Source organism: Trichosurus vulpecula, chromosome 9 (assembly GCF_011100635.1).
Source record: "Trichosurus vulpecula isolate mTriVul1 chromosome 9, mTriVul1.pri, whole genome shotgun sequence".
NCBI lineage: Eukaryota > Metazoa > Chordata > Mammalia > Diprotodontia > Phalangeridae > Trichosurus > Trichosurus vulpecula.
The window spans coordinates 120236743-120258812 of record NC_050581.1 but is presented as its reverse complement, the minus strand read 5'-3'; the positions used below and the strand labels follow the sequence as shown (position 1 = coordinate 120258812).

Here is a 22070-nt window from a genome sequence, read left to right as displayed (position 1 = left end):
TAAACCATGTTATCATACCCTAGAAATCACTTCCATTCAGCCAGTCCTGGCCGGCCTAAGAGCCTGCACTATTACACCCTGAGCAGCAGCCCACATGCTCACACCCACCACACTTGAAGTATCAGACCATGCCGTCATGTCACACAGGTCTGATGCCCCAAATGGCAGGTTGTTGTGGCAGACCAACAACTGTCAAGCTATGTTATCTCTCCCACCCCCAACATCACACCTGTGATCACCCTCCACCTAGCTCCTTGATAAGTGTTCACTCTGCTTCTCTGGTGAATTTGCTGCTACCCAGATGGAGAAAGCATCAGCAGATGGCTTGAAGTGTCTTCTCAAAGTCTGCCGCAAGTTTCCTGCCAGAGCAGGCTAGAAGGGGAGGGGGCCTCCCTCCCACCTTGCTTCAGGGTCCAGGGGAGGAGGCCTGGAGTCCCAGTGGGCCAATCGCTCATTAGAGGCAGTGATCCAGAGGGTCGCTTAGAGAGCTCCAAGGCAAGGCCACCGATGGCAAAGGAGAGTCCCAGAATCCCGGGCTGAGTTGGGGATGGGGATGAGCCTGGGACACTTCCCAGGGATATCTAAGGCTGCAGTTGGCCTATCCCCAGGTAGACCATACTCCTAATGTCCTAGGACCAGATGCCATCCCAGGGAAGAGGTATTTCAGATAAGGGTGAGGAGCTACAAACTGGGTTAAATATCCTGGCCCAGCCCAGAGCTCCCTCCTCAAGGCAGTGCCCAAATGGGGACAACAGAGTAGCATGGGATCTCTTAGGACTTTCCCCTGTGAGTGACTCTCCCCTCTTTTCTCTGTCTCCCCCAGCCTTGGGCTGGTCTTGCCCCCTTACAGCACGTTCTATCTACAAGCCAACCTCAGTGACCAGATCCTGCAGGTCAAGTGTAAGTAGCCTTTCCACCTGTGCCTGCCGCCCTTCCCACTCCTTGCCCCCACTGCCCCTGGCCCCTCAGCCCCAGCCCAATCTGAGCAGCGGGCTCCATAAACTCACACTGCTCAGCCCAAAGAAAAACCGGGGGCATCCCAGCCGACAGCAGGCCAAAAGCAGCGTTTGAAGAGTGGAGTGGGGATTCAGGGGAGGGCAGGGAAGGGAGCACAAGGGAGGGAGGCCCCCTGCCTGCCCTTCACTCCAGGGCACCTGGCAGGGCCGGGGGCTGGGAGCAGCCAGCTCATTGGAAAGTCAGCCCGAAGTTGCATGATTCTCCTCTTCTCTGATTTTAGTTTCAGATCATTCTTTTTATGGTTTCTAGTTTGGTTCTTATCATTCCATGTACTTCTGTGTTGGCCTGCCACTACACACACCCACACCCCGCTACACACTCTGTTTTCTTTTCTCTGTCTCTTAACTTTCCACCCACAGACCCATGGGGGAGGGGAGCTGGATTCTCTCTATTTGCCCCTTTCTGGGGACATCCAGTGGATGGAGGACTGGGCCTGGAGTCAATAAAACCTAAGTTCGAATCCAGTCTCAGACACTTACTGCTGTGTGACCCTGGGCAAATAACTTAACCTCTATTCACCTCAGTTTCCACATCTGTAAAATGGGGCTACCTCCCAGGGCTGTTGTAAGGATAAGATCAAATAAGATCATATTTGTAAAGCACTTAGCATCGTGTCTGGGGTATGTAAGTGCTATATAAATGTTAGCCACTATTCTTTATGTAGCTTTTATCCTTTCTCCTGATCCCTTCTGGGTCTTTTCCACCCCTTCTTTCTTCCTATTTCTACTTTTCTCTTCCCTTCTCCCTTCAGCAGTCCTCCCCTTTTCCCTCATTTTTACCTCTGCCCTTAGTTTTCTCTCTCTCCCCTTCCTCTTGCTCATTTTCTTTCTCTGCCTCTATTTTATCCTTCTCTCTTCTACCATACTCTTCCTCTTTCTCTCATGTCCTTCCTCTCTCTCCCTTTCTTCCCCTATCACTTTCTCACTTCTCCCTCTCCCTTCCTCTTTTAATCTTTCTTTCTCTCCCTGTCTTACTATTTCTCCCTCTCTCGGTTTTCTCCCACTTTCCCTCTCTGCCCCGCTCTTTCTGCTTCAGTGCTTCCTTCATTATCTTTCCCCTTCTCACTCCCCCTTTCTCTTCCTCGCTCTCTCCCTTACTTTCTCCTCCCAACTTCACTTCCTCATCCTTCCCTCCTTCCCCATATACCCCTCTTCTATTCCTCCCATGTTTTCTCCTTTCACTAATATCTGCTCCTAGACTTTTCTTTCTTCCTCTTATCTTCTCCTTTTCTCCCTCTCTTTCTTCCCCCTTTTCCCTGCCCAACTCCCCTTCCTTGCTTTCCTCTCTCTCACTCTCACTCTGCCTCTCCCTAGTTTTCTTTCTTTCTCTCCCTCTGTCCCCCCTTTTTCCTCCCATTCCTTCCTTTCTCCTCTCTCCCTCTCACTCTGCCTCTCCCTAGTTTTCTTTCTTTCTCTCCCTCTGTCCCCCCTTTTCCCTGCCTGACTCCCCTTCCTTCCTTTCTTCGCTTTCCCTCTGATCCTGCCTCTCCCTAGTTTTCTTTCTTTCTCTCCCTCTATCCCTTTTCCCTACCTGACTCCCCTTCCTTCCTTTCTTCTCTCTCCCTCTGATCCTGCCTCTCCCTAGTTTTCTTTCTTTCTCTCCCTCTGTCCCCCCTTTTCCCTGTCTCCCTCTCCTCTCTCTAGTCTTCATTCTCTTTATTCTTCCCACACACATATTTGTCCTCTGCTTTTCCTCCTGTCCCTCACTCTCACTCTCTTCCTCTCTCTCGCCCCCACCTGCTCTCTGACCCACCAAACCCCTTCTGTCTTTCTTCTCACCCTTTTCCCCCTCCCCTCACTCACTTTCTCTCCATATCTCTTCCCCCTCCCTCCTGGTGCTTGTTGTTGGCTTCCTCTGCATGTTTCTGTCCCACGAATCCAATGCCTGCCTCCCTTCTTCTCCTCTGGGGGTGACAAGCTTTCCCTCCTGAGCCTGTGCTGCACCCCTGCCCACTGCCTCATGTGCTGCTGCCCCTGGGGTGACTGGGAGGGGGTGGCTGGGGCTCTGGGCCTCCAGTGCACCCGCCCCCACCCCCACTGGTGGGGCCTGCCTCCTGGGGGGGCTTGGGGACTTTCCTCCTTTGAGTTTTTCTCTCTCTTTCTCTCTCATGTCGTTTTTGCGAGGTTTCCTTTGAGTATGATTATGATACACAATATTTTCATTCAAATGGCCATTGAATAAAATATTGTTTGTGCCCCTTCCCCTTTCCACCCAACCCCCTTTTTTGTTTTGTTTTTTTTTTGTTTGTGTTTGTGTTTGTTTTTGTTTTCCTTGCTTTCTCTCTATGGTGGATTCTCACAGTGTCAATCAGCAAACTGAAGGGCAAGTATATTCAGAACGAGCACACTCAACCCTTCACCCCTTTCCCAACCCTCCCTTCCCCTAACCACCCCCTCTCCCCTTTACTGCCCCCCACCCCTGCTTGACCCATCACCAAGTCCTGCCCAAGGCCAAACTAACCTCTCTTTACTTCCACCTCCAGTTCTGTTCCTTCTTCCCTCTGATCCCTCCCAGCTCTAGCCAGCTTGGGCAGGACCCTTTCTGAAGAGAGCCTCATTTCAGAGCCCATATCCCCTGGCCCTCTCAACAGGGTCCTTCTCCTGAGCTGATATCCCACACACTCCTTCTCTACTCTTTCTGTGTTAGGCCCCTATTCCCACTTCCCCACTCCCCATCCCATCTCCTAAATCCTTGTTCCCCTTCCTCTTCTTTCTCCCTCCAAGCCAACTCAACAGCTAGGGAACAGGGCTAGGCTGGTCTGGGATGATCTGGGCTGATCTAGGCTGACATTGCCATCCTCCAAGCTTCCATGAGGTTGGGGGGCAGGGAGACAAATGTGTTGGACTCAGGAACCCCAAAGATGGGGACAGTCCAGCCCACAAGGTGGGCTGAGGAGAGAGGCATCATTACCTCCAGAAGAGGGTGATAAGGGTAGGGATCCTTCTCCTTTCCTTTCAATGATTCCAGTCATTGGATACATCTTTCCATGTTCCACAAGGGTGATATAGAGATGGAGGTGATGGAAATACAAAGGGGGACAGGCAGGTAGAAGGAGAAGAGATTAGGAAGAAAATGTCTGTTCCCTCCAACCAAACACATACACCATGCTTCTAAGAAACAGGGGCAGTTAGGGGAATATAGGAAGTGGGAGAAACAAGTCCCAGGACCAAGTCCATCTGTATTCCTTGCTTCCCACACCCACCCCCACCAGCACCCAGAACCTAGCCTCTGTGTGAAGATCAAAATGGAGGGAGAAAGTGTCCTGGCTGGGGCTTCTGCATTCCCACTATCCACAAACCAGGCCCCAATTTGTGGCTCTGCTGGCACTGGCCATGGTGCTGAAGTAGCGCCTGGTATCCCTTCCTGTTTTTTGGTCACCAAGACTTGTCTGATCTCCCCATGTGCCCAGATTTGTGCTCAATTACATGGTGAGGAACAGAGAGAAGGAAAAGTCACAAACTCCGCCCTTAGGTAGCTCCCAGTCTGTCTAGGAAGACAGAACACACACACACACACACACACACACACACACACCAAAGAGAATTGAACAGTGTGAGTCCACCTGTGACTACCAAAGGAAGCCACTCCTCATATCCCTTCCCTGCCACTGGGCACCCAATACCCAGGATGTAAATAGTGAAGGAGGCAAATGTCCAGAGATAGAGGCTGAAGGATACCAGAATGTCCTCCCCTGGATAGATAGGGTCCAGCTGGCCTGGAGGCAGAGACCTCTATAGGATGGCTCATGGAGGGCTTTTCCAGGTTCTCTTATGTGGACTAAGAGGGGTCTCTGGGGACCACAGGCTAGATGGGGGGGGCTGAGTGGCAATGCCCTGTTCTCTCCAGCTTGAGTTGTCTCTCTCCTCTTCCCCTCCTTACCCAGTGACCTTGCCAATGCAATGCCAATGGAATAATGACTGTCTCCTAGTTCTTCTCCCTCCTTCTCTTCCTCATTCCTCCTACCTCCTCCTCTCTCCCCATCCCTCTTCCTCCTCCTCTCATTGGCTTGTATCCAGACCCCACCTTATAGTCCTAACAGAAAGCAACAGTCCAACCAGTGACAGCTCAGCCCTCCCAAAACCCCAACCCTTTCTGTCTTGCAGTGCATTATGGGAAGATGTGGGTAGCCTGGGCAATGCATGGGGAGGGGCTCTGAGCCTCAAAAGAGGAGATGATAGGAGATGGGAAGGAAGAGGGATCATTTCCTGGCAATAAAGTAAGGGACTGGCTTCTCTTGTTGGGTGAGTGAGTGAGAAATCCCAATGGAATGACTAGAAGATCACTCTCCTGGATTCCAGGGATGACACAGCCACTCCCACGGAGGTGGCATCATAGAGTGGAGAGGGCACTAGAGTTAGAATCAGCAGGATTTGGTTCATATTCTAGTCCTGGCACTTAATGTGTGTATTTGGATGAGTCATCTCCCCTCACGGAAGACCCCAATCTGTCTACCTAAGCTATGTGCTTTTTGGACCAGGGCCCCACCCCCCACCATGCCTCCCTAGGCCTCCTAACCTACCCCCTTCCCCCCAGCCCATTCCCATCCCATCCCCTAGTGGGAGTCAAAAACAACCCAATATGTTTCCTTCCTCTCTACCTCCCAGATGCTTCTAGCACCAAGAAGGCATATTAGAGTACGTCTGCTGACATTCTGAACAGTGTCTTCAATCTCAAGTCTTTCCCTTCAGCCTTTCCCAGTCTAATTCATCCCACCCCATGTTACCCCCACCAGACTAAGGAAAACCAAGATCCAACAATTCCAAGGCAAGCTGGAATTAGGGCTTTGATATCTGTGTTCTAGATCTGACTGACTCCATCTAGACCGAAACTATGCCTTCCCCTTATCCATCACATCCCGTTCCAGTTTCTATAGACTGAGATAAAAGGGTTCCTTCTCCATTACTGGCCCTGGCCTAGAGAGAAATTTCTAGGTCCCAAGTGTACCCCTAGGACTCCACAATGCACTGCAGCCCCACAATGCCACAGACATGTCTCTGGTTGGACTGTCTGTCTCCATGAAAGATCCCCTCGGTTTGGCCATGTTGATGCCTGAAAATAGAACCAAAAAAAAATTTTTAAAGGAAAAAAGCCAAGAACAACGAAAGGCAAAAATCTGCAGATCCCCAAATCAGTAGGTTTCTGCAAAGTTCCTTCTGAGCTGAACAATGCATGTGGTTCTTTTCCTTTATGGATGCGATGAGAGAGACCGGCACATTCGCCCAGACCATGCATATATATAGCTGTGTGTGTATATATATGTGTGTGTATGTGTGTGTGTGTGTATCCGTGTATATGTGATATACAGTGGTATGGAGACATATACAGCCAAGCCAATGGACTCCATTGCACATGTGAGGACAAACCAGTCCACCCAGACCTGGGCAACATATTGGCTATAACTTCCCTTCTCTTGCGATGCTGCAGTTTCCAAAGGGACCACTCCCCACCCCTTCCTCTTCTCCCACTACCCCACAATGAAAATGTCAGTGTGGGGACTCTCCTTTTCTTTGCTGGTATCTCTCCCTTCCCTCCTGCTACTCCCCTCTACCTCCCTTGTCCAGCCCTCCCTTTCCTTTCTGAGCCTGAGCCTGAGCCTGAGCCTGAGCCCCTGCTCTGAGCCCCCAGGCCTCCCACCTTCCCCCAGCCCCCCGCCGGATAACCCTCCCTTTCTGTTGCAGATTTTGAGTTCCTGCTCCCAAACAGCTTTGAATCTGAAGGACATGTTTTCATTGCTCCCAGGTAGCTTTGCGTGTCAGCTTGCCGAGGTGTCCGTCCATCCTTCTCTCCTTCCTTCTGTCTGTTTGTCCTTTCCTCCCTTCCTCCTTCCATCCCCACAGCAATCTTGAGAACCCCCATCTCCTTCCATGCCCCATATTTCATCCCGACCTTTCCTCTGCCCGCACTGCCACCTCTGATCTCTCTGTGTCTGTGTTGTGTGCTGGTGTCTCCCTCTCCCCTATCAGGTTCTCCCTGGGGAATCCCATGGAGATGCTGCCTTCCCAAAGCCTCCCTTTCATGCCCATACCCATTCTTTGCCCCATCACATACATGAGCCCCATATGTGTGGCTGCCAATATAGGCAGGTCTACATACTAGGGCCATGTATCCGGACAGTGTCCGGCTCCACCAAGCAGCAGACTAAGGTGCCCCCAGGCCCCTAAGGCCAACAGCTAAGAACCAAGTGGCCCCAGTTGTCCCTGTCTTCCACTATATTCACCTCCCCCCTCCCAGAAGGCTCCGTTTAGCAGTCCTCTGAGCTCTGACCCCAAGTCTCGCCAAGTGCATCCCCCATGGAGCTCCCCAAATTCTACACCCCCTGGCTCTCCCAGATTCACCCCCAAGTGACTTTCCCAATTCTATATTCCCAAGGAATGCCCCTCTACCTTCTACTTCAGAAATCCTCCTCAGCTCTAAACCTAGAGTCCCTTTCAACTGTACTTTGGGGCTTTCAAATTCCAACCTCAGCTTGTCCTTCCCTGCCCCCACTGACTCCACCTCTTACACCCACCTTGGAAATTCTCTCAGCTGTAACCCCAAGATGCCCTCAACTCTGCCCCCAGGGTTTCCTCCATCCCAGTCCTTACTCAAGTCCAGCTTTTACAAGACTCTGGGCCCTTTTTGCCCTGGTGTCAAAGTAATTTCAACCTGCACTTGGGCTTCCCTGGTGCTTCCAATATTGGGCCAAGGCAGGGTCTCCCTACCCACATAGCCCTCCTGTGGGCATCTGCTGCTCTGTGGTCTGAGATTCCTCTCCCTACCCCTCCCCACCTTGTCTCCCCTGTGTCAGTGTCTTTGTTGGTGGAGGGGGGCAAAGGGACCAAAGAATTCCCTAGAGATGGGAAAAAAATACCACCCTTAGTGGTGCCCCCTCTGCCCTGGGGCTGGGGACCACACCTAGCAGCATCCCTACTGTTGCTGAACCATGGGACCAAAGGGGCAGCACTCTGCCTCTCTCCAAGAGCACCTACCCCAGTACCCTCCCCAGCTCAGTTTAGGCAATAATACCCTGTTTCCATTGGAGCAATGGTAGGGAGGGCCAAGGGACTGGGTCCACTGAGTCTATGCATCATCTGCTCTAGGTAAGTATAGCCATCTAGCCCCACCTCCCTAGGTCTGGTGGGAAGAAACTGGAGGGGAGGGGCAATACAGAAGACTGGGGCAAGGACCAGGACCATGACATGAACATATACATACATTCCAACCCCAAATAAAGGAGTCCCCTAGCCTGAAAGCCCTTTTATGGACCTGCCCAGGTGGAAGGTAATGGTGAGGCCTTTCATGAGAACATGACCTTGCCCGATACCTAGAACATGCTGTTTCTGGGTCAGGGTTGGGGAAGTCAGGGTCATACACACACATACAGGGGCAATGGAGGCTCTTCTGTTTGAGGCAGGAAGGGACACAAAGAAGCTCAAAGACAGATATTATGGGTGTTACCTCGGTCAGAGTGTGTCAGTGCCTCCAAAAGGTGGCGGGGGGCGGGGGGGGGGGGAGGAGAGGTGGGCTAGCGGGGAAAGGTGTAGAGGCTGGAAGGGGCCTATAGGGTGGGAGTGGGGCCATGAAAAACCTGGGTTTGCCCCCTTGGTGCAGGGGATATGGCTGCTGAGGTCTTTCCTGGTTCCTGTGGGAAATGTGACTCAGAGGCTATCCCCCATCCCCTTCTCCCGTGACTCTACCCTAACCCTAAATGTGCCTCCCTGGACAGGAATCCATCTGCCCTGACATTCTAGGACCTACATAGTCTCTTCAGTGCTCTTAGACCAAACCCTAGCTCTTCAGACACATGCAGAAATATGAACGCCAATTTCCAGGACACCTACCCGACTGATGGTGATGAGCCTAAGGCTAGGGTAAACAGAACAAGATCTCTGTGCCTGGCATCTTGCAAGCTAAGAGACTATGGGCAATTAGGGCACATGGTAGGCTAGCAATAGTATCCTAGAGGGAGGCTACCTCTCTTGAGCAACCCCACACAAGGTAGTGGCTACACACTAAAGCACTCAGCCTACTCACATCTCCAGCCTCATCTAAGTACTCTTAAGGCCAGGCCAGAGATATGAAATGCAAGGAAACCAAGTCCAAGAGAGACAGTGATATTGGCAGCTCCAGCTCCTGTTAGCTTTGGCCAGTCTTGCATGGTTAATCGATAAATCAACAAGCACTTATTAAGCACCTACTGTGTGTCAAGCGCTGTGCTAGGAACTGGTAGTACAAATACAGAGTAAATCCCTACTTGAAAGTCAGAGCCCTTACCCTGTTTACAGGCTGAACACTAATTCTGGCCCCACACTTAACCCTAAACTCAAGCCCAAACTGAACTCTGACCCACTGAGCTCTAGCCCCAATCACAGGTTGACATTTAGCCGACCACTAACCCTGGTCCCAGGGAGATGCTTAATCTTAGTCACACATTGAACATTAAAGTCAACCCCAAACTGAATTTTAACCCTGACCGGAGTCAACCCTGACCCAGCCATGAATTTGCCGTAGACTGAACTCTGACCCTGACCTTGTCCACACCCTGAACCCTATTCCTGGCCAGTCAAGTCAACAATCATTAAACAGCAGAATATGAGAAAAAGAAATGGCAAAGAGGAAACAAAATGATGACTTTTTGCAGATGATATGATGGTTTACTTAGAGAACCTTGGAGAGTCAGCAAAAAAACTAATTGAAACATTTAACAACTTCAACAAAATTGTAGGAAATAAACCCATACAAATCAACAAAATCCAGCAGGAAGAGATAGAAAGAGATATTTCATTTAAAATCACTATAGACAGTATAAAATACTTGGGAATCTATCTTCCAGTACACACACAGGAACTATATGAACACAAACATTCTTTACACAGATAAAAACAGATCCAAGTCACTGAAGAAATAGTAATTGCTTATGGGTTGACCAAGCTAATATAATAAAGATGACAATACTACCTAAATTAATTTACTTATTCAGTGCCATACCAACCAAACTACCAAAAGATCACTTTATGGAGCTAGAAAACTAGTAACAATTCATCTGAAAGAATAAAAGATCAAGGATCTCAAGAGAAAATGAAAAATGTGGGACTGCAGGGAGCCTAGGAGTACCAGATCTCAAAGGGTGCTATAAAGCCATAATCATCTAAACAATTCAGTCCTGGGTAACAGACATTAAATGTCTACTAGGTACTAGATATTGTGCTAGGCATAAGAGAAAAAATGCAACAGTGTCTGTCCTCAAGGAGCTTAAATTCTATTAGAAAGATATGGCTTGTACACATATAAGTAAATACAATACAAAGACATTTTGAGAAGAAGGGAGAACTAGCAAGCTGCTGTGAGACCAGTAAGGGGCTCGTGAAGGTGTGGCATCTGACCTATGCATCCAAAAAGGCTGCACATTATAAGACTGAGGTGAGAGAGTTCATGATGGTTGGACTGTCTAAGCAAAGGTATGGAAGGAACAGGTTTAATGTCTTTGAAGAAGAGCAAACCAACCAGTTTGACTGGGACAAAAACTGTATGAAGAGGAGTATGAAGAGAGTGGAAAGGTAAGTTGGGATCATACCGTAGGGAGCTTCAAATGCCAGGCTAAGGATTTTCTATTTCATCCTAGAGGCAACAATAGAGAGTCTACTAAAGATTTTTGAGGAAGGGAGTGACTATGGTCAGATCTATGCCTTAGGAACATCAACTTGCTAGCTGCATGGAGAGAGGAGAGGGAAGAAGCAGAAGGATCAACTAGGAAGTGACTGCAGTAGTCCAGGAATGACATAATGAGGGTCTGAGATAGTAGAGAGGTTCTGTGGGTAAGAAGAAGGGGAAGGATGGAAGAGATATTCTGGAGGTTGAATTGACAAGATTTAGCAACTGATGGGTTATAGAGGGTGAATGATGATGCAGAGTGGAGGATGACTCAAATTATAAATCTGGGTGACTAGAAGTACCCTCTTCAGAAATAAGAAAGGGGAGGAATAATGAGTTCCATCTGGACTATGTTGAGTTTGAGATGCCTAAGGACTGGAACCCCAGTGGGATATGTGTAGTAGGCAGTTGGTGATTGTGACCTAGAGCTAAAGGACATAAGAGCCAGATATATGAATGGTTTTAGGATTCCTCTATATACAGATAATTGAACCAATAGGCACAGATGACATTGTCAAAGGAAAATATGGATAAGGAAGACAAGAGAATCTAGGATAGAGCCTTAAAAGACATCTACACTTGGGGCAGCTAGGTGGCACAGTGGGTCAGCTAGATGACACAGGGAGTAGAGTACCGGCCCTGGAGTCAGGAGGACCTGAGTTCAAATCCAGCCTCATACACTTCACACACTTACTAGCTGTGTGACCTTGGGCAAGTCAACCCCAATTGCTCTGCCTTCCCCCATCCAAAAAAAAAGAAAAAGACATCTACACTTACTCAGCAGAAGGATGATGATCCAGCAAGAGACACTGGGGAGTGGACAGACAAGTAGGAAGAGGATTAAGAGAGAGCAGTGTCACAGGAGACAAGAGTGAAGTGTCTAGGAGAAGGGGTGGCTGACCATCTCAACAGCTAACGTTGAATGAGAACCAAGAAAAGGCCTTAGCGTTGAGATCAATAGCAACTTTAAAGAGAGCAGTTGCAGATGAGTGATGGGATGGAAGCCAGATGTCAAATGAATGAGAAGTGAATGGGAGTGAGGAAGTGGAAGCAACAAATTTAAACAACATTTTCTAAAACTTCAACTGTAAAATTTGGGAGGAGACATCTAGGACAATAACCTGAAGGAGTGGCAGGGTCAAGTGGAGAAATTTTTCATGATGGGGAAAAGGTGGGCATGTTTGAAGGCAGAAGTGATGGGGCCAGTGAATATAGAGAAATAGAAAAAGTGATTGAGAAAGCAGGCTCTCAGAGGAGGTGGGAGGGCACAAGTGGAGGCAGAGCCTTAATTAGCACGGGACAAATGAGACTTTGTTCCAGAGCATCAACACGGGGTGGGTGTGCATGTGAGTGTGTGTGTGTGTGTGTGTGTGTGTGTGTGGTGGGAGGAGAGCCAGGGATTCTTTCTCTGGGAACCATTGTCCCCTTACATCTCACCTCAAGGTCTTTGGTTGACTCACATTGCCACCCTGGTCCTCTTGCCATGGCATACCTCCCCCAGGGGCTTTATTCCCTCTCAACCCTGCCCTTTTCTCTGTGATTGTACCAATGGTTAAACTGTCTTCTGGATCACCAATGTTCAGTTCCTCACCACCCCACCTTCAACTGTTTTTTACCATAGTTGAAAAGGTTTCTAGTTATGGCTTAAATGGAGATGTTGGCATTGGCAAAGAGAAGGGCTACCCCTTCATCTGAGACTAAAGCAAAAGAAGGGAGAATGGGAGATAATGAAGAGGGATTCTGAAGTGTGGAGTAAGGGAGAAGAGAGAGCTCTTGACGATTAGCCTCTTGTTTTTTGTGGTTTTAGTTGTTTGGGGTTTTTTTTTTCAGCAAAGTAGGAGGCAAGTTTCTCTACTAAAGGGAAGGGGGAAAGAGGAAAGAAGAAGTTTAGAATAGCTGTTGAGGAGAAAATGATAGTTGGGAAATAATATGATAGCCAGTTGGGAAATAATAGAAGGATTGCCAAGGATCCAGTTGACATTAGCTAACAAATTTATACTGAACCCGATTATATGGTATATGACTTTTTTCCACAGTATCCAACAGCAAGTGGGTAGGAGCAGGGAAGACAGATGATGGAGGTAATCCAGGGTTTGAGTTTGGCAAGGCATGACTGGTGTTACCCCAAGAGGGTGAGGGATTTAAGAATAGAGGGTAGCATCTCACGTGGAGGACTATATGTTGTGGTACAAAAACGTGACACCCATCTTAGGCGTCCCCTGCCTAGGTGGCAATGCCTGGCCCATGTCCCTGCTGGAGATGCTCTAAGTTACCAACAGGACTGTCTACACACACACAAACACACACACACACAAACACACCTGGACTAGAGATCCACAATGGCATCCTTCCACACACCTCATGCCTGAGAATGTTATTGGCTTAGATGCCTCGATAGCAGATAGCTCTGAAGATCACACATTTCTTCATCTGTCCATAGGGAAGCTTACCCATTCTTTTACTCATAGTCATATTGCAAACTCACATATATGAATAGGCAGAGAGGCAGTGCATTGTAAGAAAAAAATACTATACAGCACTATTTGGAGTCAGGAAAACCTTGGTTTGATCCCAACTCTGAAGCCCACTAGCTGGATGACCCTCAGACCAATCACTTAAACTCTCTGAACCTGTAAGATGGAGCTAACATAATGCCTAGTGTTGTGAGGGTCGGATCAAGTCATGTATGCACAGTGATTTGCAAACATATATTATTGCTACCGTTATTATACTGAAAGACATAAACATGCGAAGACCAACATCGAATAAGGGAATTAGACTTGACCTCTAAGGTCCCTTCCATCTGAATCTAGGACCCTATGATACTATAACCCTAACTCATGAATCAATCAACCACTAAGTTTTTCCTTAAGAGGCTAGGTGGAATAGAAGCTAGAGGGCTAGGCTTGAAGTCAGGAAGCCAGAGTGCACATCCGGCCTTAAACACTAGCTGGATGACCCTGGGAAGTCATTTAACCTCTTTGAGCCTTGGTTTATTCATCTGTAACAGCACCTACTTCACAGCATTGTTGTGAGGACCAAATGAGATGACATTTGCAAAGTATTTTTGCAAACCTTAAAGGGCTATATAAATGCTAGCTATTTTCCCGAGCCCCCTTTGTATCCAATCTTGTGTTCAGTGTAGAGGGAAAGACAGAGAAGGGGTAGTCAGTCCCAGGACCTGCCCTCAATCTGGAGGAGATAGGAGCTGTCTGAAAACTTATGGTCTGCAATGGGCTCACATTAAAAAGCACAATTAAAAAGAAACCAAATATTCAATCACATATCAAGAGTAATGGAGCACATACACCAAAAGATAACCATGCAAACCATATATATATATATGCATATATATGTGTGTGTATATATATATAAATACAGCCATGTATCATACATTAACTATTGATACACAGAACATCACATACATGCACACACAGTCCCCCTTAGTGCAAACTCATATCCTCAACCTGGGTGAGTGCACAGCATACACAGTGAGTGGGCCCATCCATTGTGGGGTCACCCACTGGTCCCCTGCCCCCCTCTCCCCCCTCCCCCTCCCAGAGAGTACTGCAAGGACCTGAACGCCTCGGACAACAACACGGAATTTCTCAAGAACTTTATTGAGCTCATGGAGAAGGTGACTCCAGACTCCAAGCAGTGTGAGTGTTGGGGAGTGGCCCCATTGTGCCCTATACAACCTGGCTACCCCAGTCTCTATGCAGCCAGGTCAAAACTCAGGCTATGGGAGGGGTGCCCACAATCAGAAAAGAAATAAAAGGATGAGAAACAGGAGGGACAAAGGACAGGGGCCCCTGTGATAGAGGAGCCAGAGAGAGTAAGCAACAAAGATGGAGAAAGAGGAGGCATGCCTTAGGTGGAGACAAGACCCTACCCACAAGGAGCCCCTTAGTCTGAAAGAAAGATGCAGCTTCTGTCCTGCAGAACCTCCAGTCCAAGACAACCCTCCCATCCTAGGAGAGCCCCTTGTCTGAGGCAGAGACATCTCCTACCCTAAGGGAGTCTCTAGTCTGAGGAGGAGACAAGATATATAAAAAAGCATTATCTATTATATGTTATGTAGTATATACAACAACAACAAAGTGTAGTTCATCCTGAGCCTCACATGGAGGTCAGAGAACCAGTAGCAGGCATGGAGTAGAGAGGATATGAGGATTCAGAAACAGGTTCTGGGTAGAGGAGCTTTGAAGTCACTTTTCAGTGGCCCCTGACTAGGCTTGGCAGATAGAAGGGAAGGACATGGGCATCAATAAGAGGCATGGGGTGGGAGAGGGGCTACAGTGCAGTGGATGGAGGAAACCAGGCCTTTCCCTTCTCCCTTCCCCCCTAACTCTGAAGGTAATAACTTCCTCCTCCACAACCTGATTCTGGACACTGGCATCACACAGCAACTGGTGGAGAAGGTGTGGAAGGACCAGGACCTCAACACGTAGGCACTGCCCCTCCTTGCTCCGGAAACCACGCTAGGCTTTCCTCTCCACTGCCACCAGATCCCCAGCTCTAGCCCCAGTTGGGATGCCCCCTCTAGGAGTTAGGAGGAGGGCACCACAATGGCCAGGTCATAGCCCCAGAAGCAGGGTGGATGGGAGGGTATTCTGCACAGAGTAAGCACCCAACCCCAGGGACAGCAGCTGACCTACTCTCCTGAAGTCTGTGACTCTGAGCCCTTGCTCTGTACCCCAGAAGACATTGTAGGCAATCCCAGAGCTGCTTCCCTTTGTGCTGACCCTGTCCCACCCTCAGGTACAGCCTCCTTGCTGTGTTTGCTGCTACTGATGGGGGCATCACCCGGGTTTTCCCCAACAAGTGAGTCAACTCAAGGCTTGCCTTCACCTTGATCCCCTCATCCCAATTCCGTGCCCTGAATGCCAAAATCAGATATAAATGTAGCACCTGCCATAAGCTACACAGAACAAACTCAGTACTCCATGCCCACAGCAGCCCCTCCTGTCTTCTGAGACCCAGTCTCAGCCTCTTCCCCGCCCCTAGGACCTTTGCTGCCTTCCTGCTTACAACCATTTCCCAGACTTCCCAAAATTCTCTTGCCCATCCCAGGTTCTCTACCCTCCCCCCTGGCCTCCCTAGCCCCCTGGCCTTCCTCCTGTGCCCCCTGTAACACCTTGGGTCTCTAGGGCAGCCGAAGACTGGGATGAGAACCCTGAGCCCTTCAATGCCAGCTTCTACCGGCGTAGTCTGGACAACCAGGGCTACATCTTCAAACCTCCATATCATGATTGTAAGTGGGCCTAGCAAAGGCTCCTAAGCCCTGGCCCCGTGTGTCAGCCAGGCAAGGGGCTCCCAGAAGTCATAGATCCCCTACCCCCCATGTGCCAGGGAATGGAGAGAGAAGGGCGCAAGGGAAACTTACAGAGCAAGTGGGGAAAAGACATTCAGGTCCTCCAAAAAACATGCAAAACCCCAAGTGAGAATCCTGGATAATTGTTCTCTGTGGGCTCAGTAGTGGCCTGACCTATAAAGTCTCTGAGGGACACTGGAGCTTCTCCCCCCACTAACCTGAGCATGCAAGGCCTTTCTTCTCTGCCTTGCCCTCCCCAACCCTACCACTGTATGCCAAATGAGAATGCCAGACTATAGGAAGAGGAGAGGACTTAGGAGCTTTGAGAAGCTCCCAAAGTAGGTAGGCAAGTCTAGCAGAGGAAAGAGCTGAATGCTGGCTTTAGGCATTCTGCCCCTCCCAGGCATGGGGGCTTCTTCTGACCATTGGCCTCTTTCTCCTCTCATTCCACACCCATTCCCTCCCTCCTCAGCTCTCCTTAGACCTCTAGAATTGGAAAACAACACCGTGGGCATCCTGGTGAGCACAGCTGTGGAGCTCACCCTTGGGGGAAGGACACTAAAACCTGCAGGTGAGGAAGGAACGCAGCCCCTTCAGGAAAGGGATCTAGGGTACGACCCCTGCAGGAAGAGGGCAGAGATGTGTCCTCAGGGGACCCAACCAGGGTGTGCACTAAAGAGCACTGATGCTGAAGCCTGAAGGTAAAAGGCACAGCTGCTGGGGAGTGGGGCAGAGAAGGGGAATCCCCTAAAAAGACCCTGAGGAAGGCCCTGGCCACTGAGTAGCACCCTCTCCCTCCACAGTTGTGGGAGTGAAGTTGGACCTGGAAGCCTGGGCTGAGAAGTTCAAGGTGTTGGCCAGTAACCGAACAGACCGGGACCAACCACAGAAGGTAGGGGGGGAAGCACCAGAGATTCCAACTGAGGGGCCAGGCTCTGAGAGTTCCCCTCCCCTGCCCCCATCAGTAGAATTATTCTCCAAATCCAGGAGCTCAAGTCCCAGGTATTCTTTCTCCCTTGGGCAAAGTCCAGTGACACCACTAACCTTCCCCCAGCTTCCCAATCCTGGAAACTATTCAGAATCCATCATACCCCAAGACAGAGAGAGAGGGTGTTGCTTCTATTGACCTGAAGAACCACACACAGTCAACATATGGTCTATGAAGCTGCCAGTCTATAGGGGAGGGAGTATGTGGAGAAAAGAAAGGAGGGAGCCCCTTCTGTGTAATGCTGAACCAAAGGGGAGAGAAACACTTTCCCTCTGCTAGCCCCCATGCCTGCCCTGAAGCAACCTTTGGTTTCTCTCCAAACAGTGTGGCCCCAACAGCCACTGTGAGATGGACTGTGATGTGAACAATGAGGTAGGTGGCAGTCCTGAAACTCCTTCCTGCCCAGCCCAGCCCCTTCTCTCTCCTCTCCTTACTCTATCCCAGAAAAGCAGCATAGGATCCTAAGATTGAGAGCAAGAAACGGACCCAGAGGGAAGAAGTGAATTACTCAGGTCCACACTGGTAGGAACTGAACCGGAATTCAAACAATCCTAGAATTGCTTGTCCGATGCTCTTTCCACTACCCCTCCTGGTGTCCCTCTGAGTGGAGAATTTGACATGTCTGGGTGGAGAGGGGCAGCTCTCACCCCATGGGGTGCCAGGAAGATGCTCTTAACACCACACACACACCCTGGTTCCCGGGGAAGGGCTGATCACAAGTCACGCCCTTCTTCCCTCTTTCAGGATCTGCTCTGTGTTCTCATTGATGATGGTGGATTCTTGGTACTCTCCAACCAGTACAATCAGTGGGACCAGGTGAGCGAGCAAGGCTGGGATGGGGAGAATGACCCAGAACATGCTGTCCCTTCCTCTTCGAGGTTCCTGGAGCCGAGCCACAAATTGGTCCTAGCCCTCTACCTAGGAAAGCCTCGTTCCTCTTATAGGTGGGCAAGTTCTTCAGCGAAGTGGATGCCAACCTCATGCTAGCACTCTATAATAATTCCTTCTTCACTCGCAAAGAGTCCTTTGACTACCAAGCTGTATGCACCCCCCGGGCTCAGAGCAACACAGGCGCTGCCCCCCGAGGGGTCTTCGTAGTACGTGAGAGACTCTTACCCTGTTGGTCCCCAAGAGATCTACAGCCCAGGAGCTCTGTCCCAGCTGCCCCCAGGGTTGAAGGAAGGGTCCCCAGGCTCCAGAGTCCCCTTACTGGTCTTGGCAGCATTTGGATTGGTGCTTTGGGCAGACCTAGCCTGGGAGCCAATGTTGGGGGTCTGGACAGAGCAATAGAAGTTCCTGGGGAGAAGGGGCTAAGTTCAGGAGGAGGGGTCCCTAGGGGGAACCAGTTGTGGGAGCTTATCCTTCTCTCTCTAGCCTACCATTGCTGACTTCCTCAACCTGGCCTGGTGGACTTCAGCGGCAGCCTGGTGAGCCTCTGGCCCAAGGGTGGGGAAATGTTCACTTTATCATTAAGGGAATGAAGCTTGGCTCCTCGGGAAGGCACAGGATGGGAGCAGTGGGCAGGATCTGAGCAGGGCACCTAGGCAGGTGCAACCCCAAACCTCAACCTGATTCCCTTTGGGCCCCGTCTTCCACAGGTCCTTGCTCCAGCAGCTTCTCTATGGACTCACCTATCATAGCTGGTTCCAAGCAGGTACTGTGCCATGTGACCAAAGGGATGGGGTGGGAAAGGGGCTGGGGACATTTGACCTAGGGGAGACTTGGGAAGCATATAACTCCTGTCTTTAAGAAAGACTAGTGTTTAGAAGAAGGCTTGGCCTTTTTTCTGCTTGGCCTCAGGAGGGCAGAACTAGACTTTAGGTTAACGTCAGGAAGACCATTGTAATTAATGCCTAGAACTATCTAACAATGAGACAGACAAACTCCCTGCATTGGGAGCTCCCTACCGTGCCCGATCCCTGTCACTGGGAGTTTTCACATAGCATCTGGACAACCGCCTGTCCAGCCACTACATGAAACTCTGAAGAAGAGATACCTGCACTGGGCGGAAGTGAGCTAGTCCTAGCTGGCTCCCTAGCTCCTTCTGTCTCTAATATTTTATTTCTGAAGTTACCTGAGTTTGGGATGGGAGACAATACAAGGCCATAGGATTCCTGGATAATCTCCCTTCTCTACAGTTGCCAACTAGAGATACCAAAGGAATGAATTTCAAGAAGTAGGGAGTTTTAAGGAAAGGATTTGTAGAAGAAAAGAAGCAGAACAGAGCTTCAAGTCAAACATTCAGATTTGGAAAGCTCACTGTTCCATGCCCTTTCCAGAGTCCACATACAAATACAGGGTGTCCCAAAAGTCTCTGTGCAGTTCTAAGCTCTTCCAGCTTAGTTAAGCTTTTCTTATCATTGCTGTGAAAGACTTTTTGGGATGCCTTGTATTTATTTTCATTGCTAGATAATAACCCTGGTCCCAGCACAGATACCTAGTTGGGGGTTGGGGGTTGCGGGGAGAGGGGAGGGAGAAGGCAGGGAGACAGCTACCCAGAGAAAAACCGGTTTATCCCTGTTGGAGGAAAGAGATTAAAAGAGTGAGCACTGAGCTTCAGATCCTAAATCCTAGGGTGTGACCATGGGCTTCCCCTCTCCCTGGAGCCTGTGTCCTTCTCTGTAAAACGTGTACAATAATACTTACACTACCTGTTCCTTACTGGATCAATTCAAGGAATGCACTTTTTAGGTGGGGGGTGGGGGCGGGGTATTGTTATCACTAGATTCCCTGTCCATGACAGGGAATTCCATTCTGCAGGCAGCATCCCCCTTGTCAAGGATTTCAGAAATTGTAATCATCACTACCACCTGGTCCTTTCTCTTTGTCCAGCCAATTATTTACCCCTGGGGAATACTTTAGGAGACTGGTCAGGGGACATGGGCCAATGGGGCCTAGGCCAAGGGCCACAGGTGAATGGGACCCAGTTAGGGAGCCCAAACGACAGGGTGGGGTCTGAAGGGTATTGGAGGGGCTGGGGAGGATACAAGGGGCCAGAGGGACTCACTCCCCAACCTCCAAGCAGAAGATGCAGCAGCTGAGGGCTCGGAGACCAGGGAGACCAGCTGCATCATGAAACAGACCCAGTATTACTTCAGCACCACCAATGCCTCCTACAACAGCATCATAGACTGCGGGAACTGCTCCAGGTCTGCATGGGCAGCTGGGGAGGAGGGGAGAGAAGCTGGGGAAAGATGCTGGAAGAGGCTTCACCAAGCACGGCCTCATGCTGGCACGTTCCCCCTGGGCCAAGACCACCTGCCTGGTGTGGATGCAGGAGCCCAAGGCTTGGTTTGGGGCAGGGAGGGGGAAACAGAAGAGGAGAGTTTCTAGTCTCACCTCTGCCTTCGGTCCCATCCAGGCTGTTCCATGCCCAGAGATTGGCCAACACCAACCTGCTCTTTGTCGTGGCTGAGAAGCCTCTGTGCAGCCAGTGTGAATCAGGCAAACTTCTACAAGCAGAGAGGCGCTGTATCCTGAGCCACCTTGCCAAACTCCCCTCCAGCACCACCACCCGCCCCCCCCACCCCCACCCCCACCCCCCGCCAGTTTAAGCTTGAGGTCTGACAAGTCTGACCCAAAAGATCCAGGCTCACTATGAGCTCAGCTCACAGACTGAGCATCCCCACCCCCACCTATGTGCATGAATGCATGAGTGTCACACACACACATACAGAGCTTTTCTGTGCCACTGGCTTCCTTGACTCGCCTCCCCCATGCCCAGCTGATGGGCCGGAGCAGTGTGAGCTGGTACAGAAGCCACGATATCGGAAAGGACCTCACATCTGCTTTGACTATAACGCAACGGTAAGCAGAAAGACAGAAGAGTGAGTCAATCACAGTAGAAGGTGCCCAGGGAGTGAAGATGGGAGATGAGAAAAGGTCAGGAAAGGGGAGTGAGGGACCTGAGAGACAGAGACTTCCAGAGGTCTGGCTGCCCCTTCTCCCCAGACCATCCCCAACCCCCTGACCAGATATCTGTGTACCTACAGGAAGATACCTCAGACTGTGGTCGAGGAGCCTCCTTCAGAGCATCCCTGGGCATCCTGGTGTCCCTGCAGCTGCTGCTCCTCCTGGGCCTGTCACCCCTGCCCCTGCCCTGGCCTCACCACCTCTGAACACCACCCCCCGGAGTCCCAGCCCTTTCACCTTAGCAACGCTTCCCTTCTTGTGCCCACCACCCACAGCCTGTGGGAGAGTGGATACTCCGGACTGTGGGTCCTGGGATGTGTCCTCCTGTAGGCCCCACAGCCTCTGAGACCCCAATGCCATGTCTAACTGTTTTGCTGTCAAAAGATCACCCCAGCCCAACACCTGCCACCCCACCACCACTCTCACTCCAGGCACTGTGTATGCTGCTGCCAAAGGCACGTGCTGTCCCAAGCATGAGCTGGCCTTGGGCTTCGCTGGGCTGAGCTGGCCTGGGCTGGGGGGAGTATCAACCCTCACAGTTGCCACACTCACACTCCATCCCCTGGAGTTCACTCAGACTTACTGATTCTAACAAAGGCTGGGCCCAAGATTCCTATGGCCTCAGTACCCCAGATGTCTCCTTTTACCTCTGAGGATCTAGATACCCCAGAAAATGACTAGGGAACAGGGACTAGGAGGTTCAACTCTGGTGGGGTAAGGGATTTGAGGAAGCTACCTGGCACAAGCCAGTCACCATGTGAGCTCAGCCCTCAATCTCCCCATACACACACACACACACACACACACACACACACACACACACACACACACACACCCCTTCATTCCTGGACCTCATTGCATAGGCTACCCAAGAGAAAGGAAGGGGCCCTGCCAGGGACATAGCCAAGACCAAGTTCAGATCTAGGCAGTGCACCTACCAACCAGGGTGGATGCTGGGGTCTACCCAAGATACATGCCAGCCCCCAGCCCTTAAGTCCCTGCCAGGCAGCTTAGCTTCCCTGATTGGAGTGCCGGGTTCCAAAGACAACCCTGACCACTGAACCTAAAGCCTGGCTAGAGTACACACACACACACACACACACACACACACACACACTGTATCAGAGCTGGAAGAGACCTCAGACCTCAGAGGTCATCTAGCCCAATTGGTACCTGAGACATGTGTACACACAGACACACAAACACAGA

General features: G+C 50.3%; 1 protein-coding gene across 1 annotated transcript in view; it reads left to right on the top strand.

Annotated features, from left to right (window-relative positions):
- The window catches only part of CACNA2D2 (calcium voltage-gated channel auxiliary subunit alpha2delta 2), a gene marked incomplete in the record, with an annotated part of 383646 nt that extends 361585 nt beyond the window's left edge, over window positions 1-22061 (top strand). The window contains 17 exon segments of the mRNA XM_036738955.1: window positions 824-900; window positions 6696-6756; window positions 14209-14306; window positions 15004-15094; window positions 15409-15471; window positions 15798-15901; window positions 16434-16532; window positions 16765-16853; window positions 17274-17321; window positions 17694-17765; window positions 17894-18046; window positions 18324-18376; window positions 18548-18603; window positions 19975-20098; window positions 20311-20420; window positions 20674-20756; window positions 20942-22061. Of these exon segments, the coding sequence (XP_036594850.1) occupies window positions 824-900; window positions 6696-6756; window positions 14209-14306; window positions 15004-15094; window positions 15409-15471; window positions 15798-15901; window positions 16434-16532; window positions 16765-16853; window positions 17274-17321; window positions 17694-17765; window positions 17894-18046; window positions 18324-18376; window positions 18548-18603; window positions 19975-20098; window positions 20311-20420; window positions 20674-20756; window positions 20942-21067 (1507 nt within the window).
- Window positions 22062-22070: the final 9 nt, after the last annotated feature.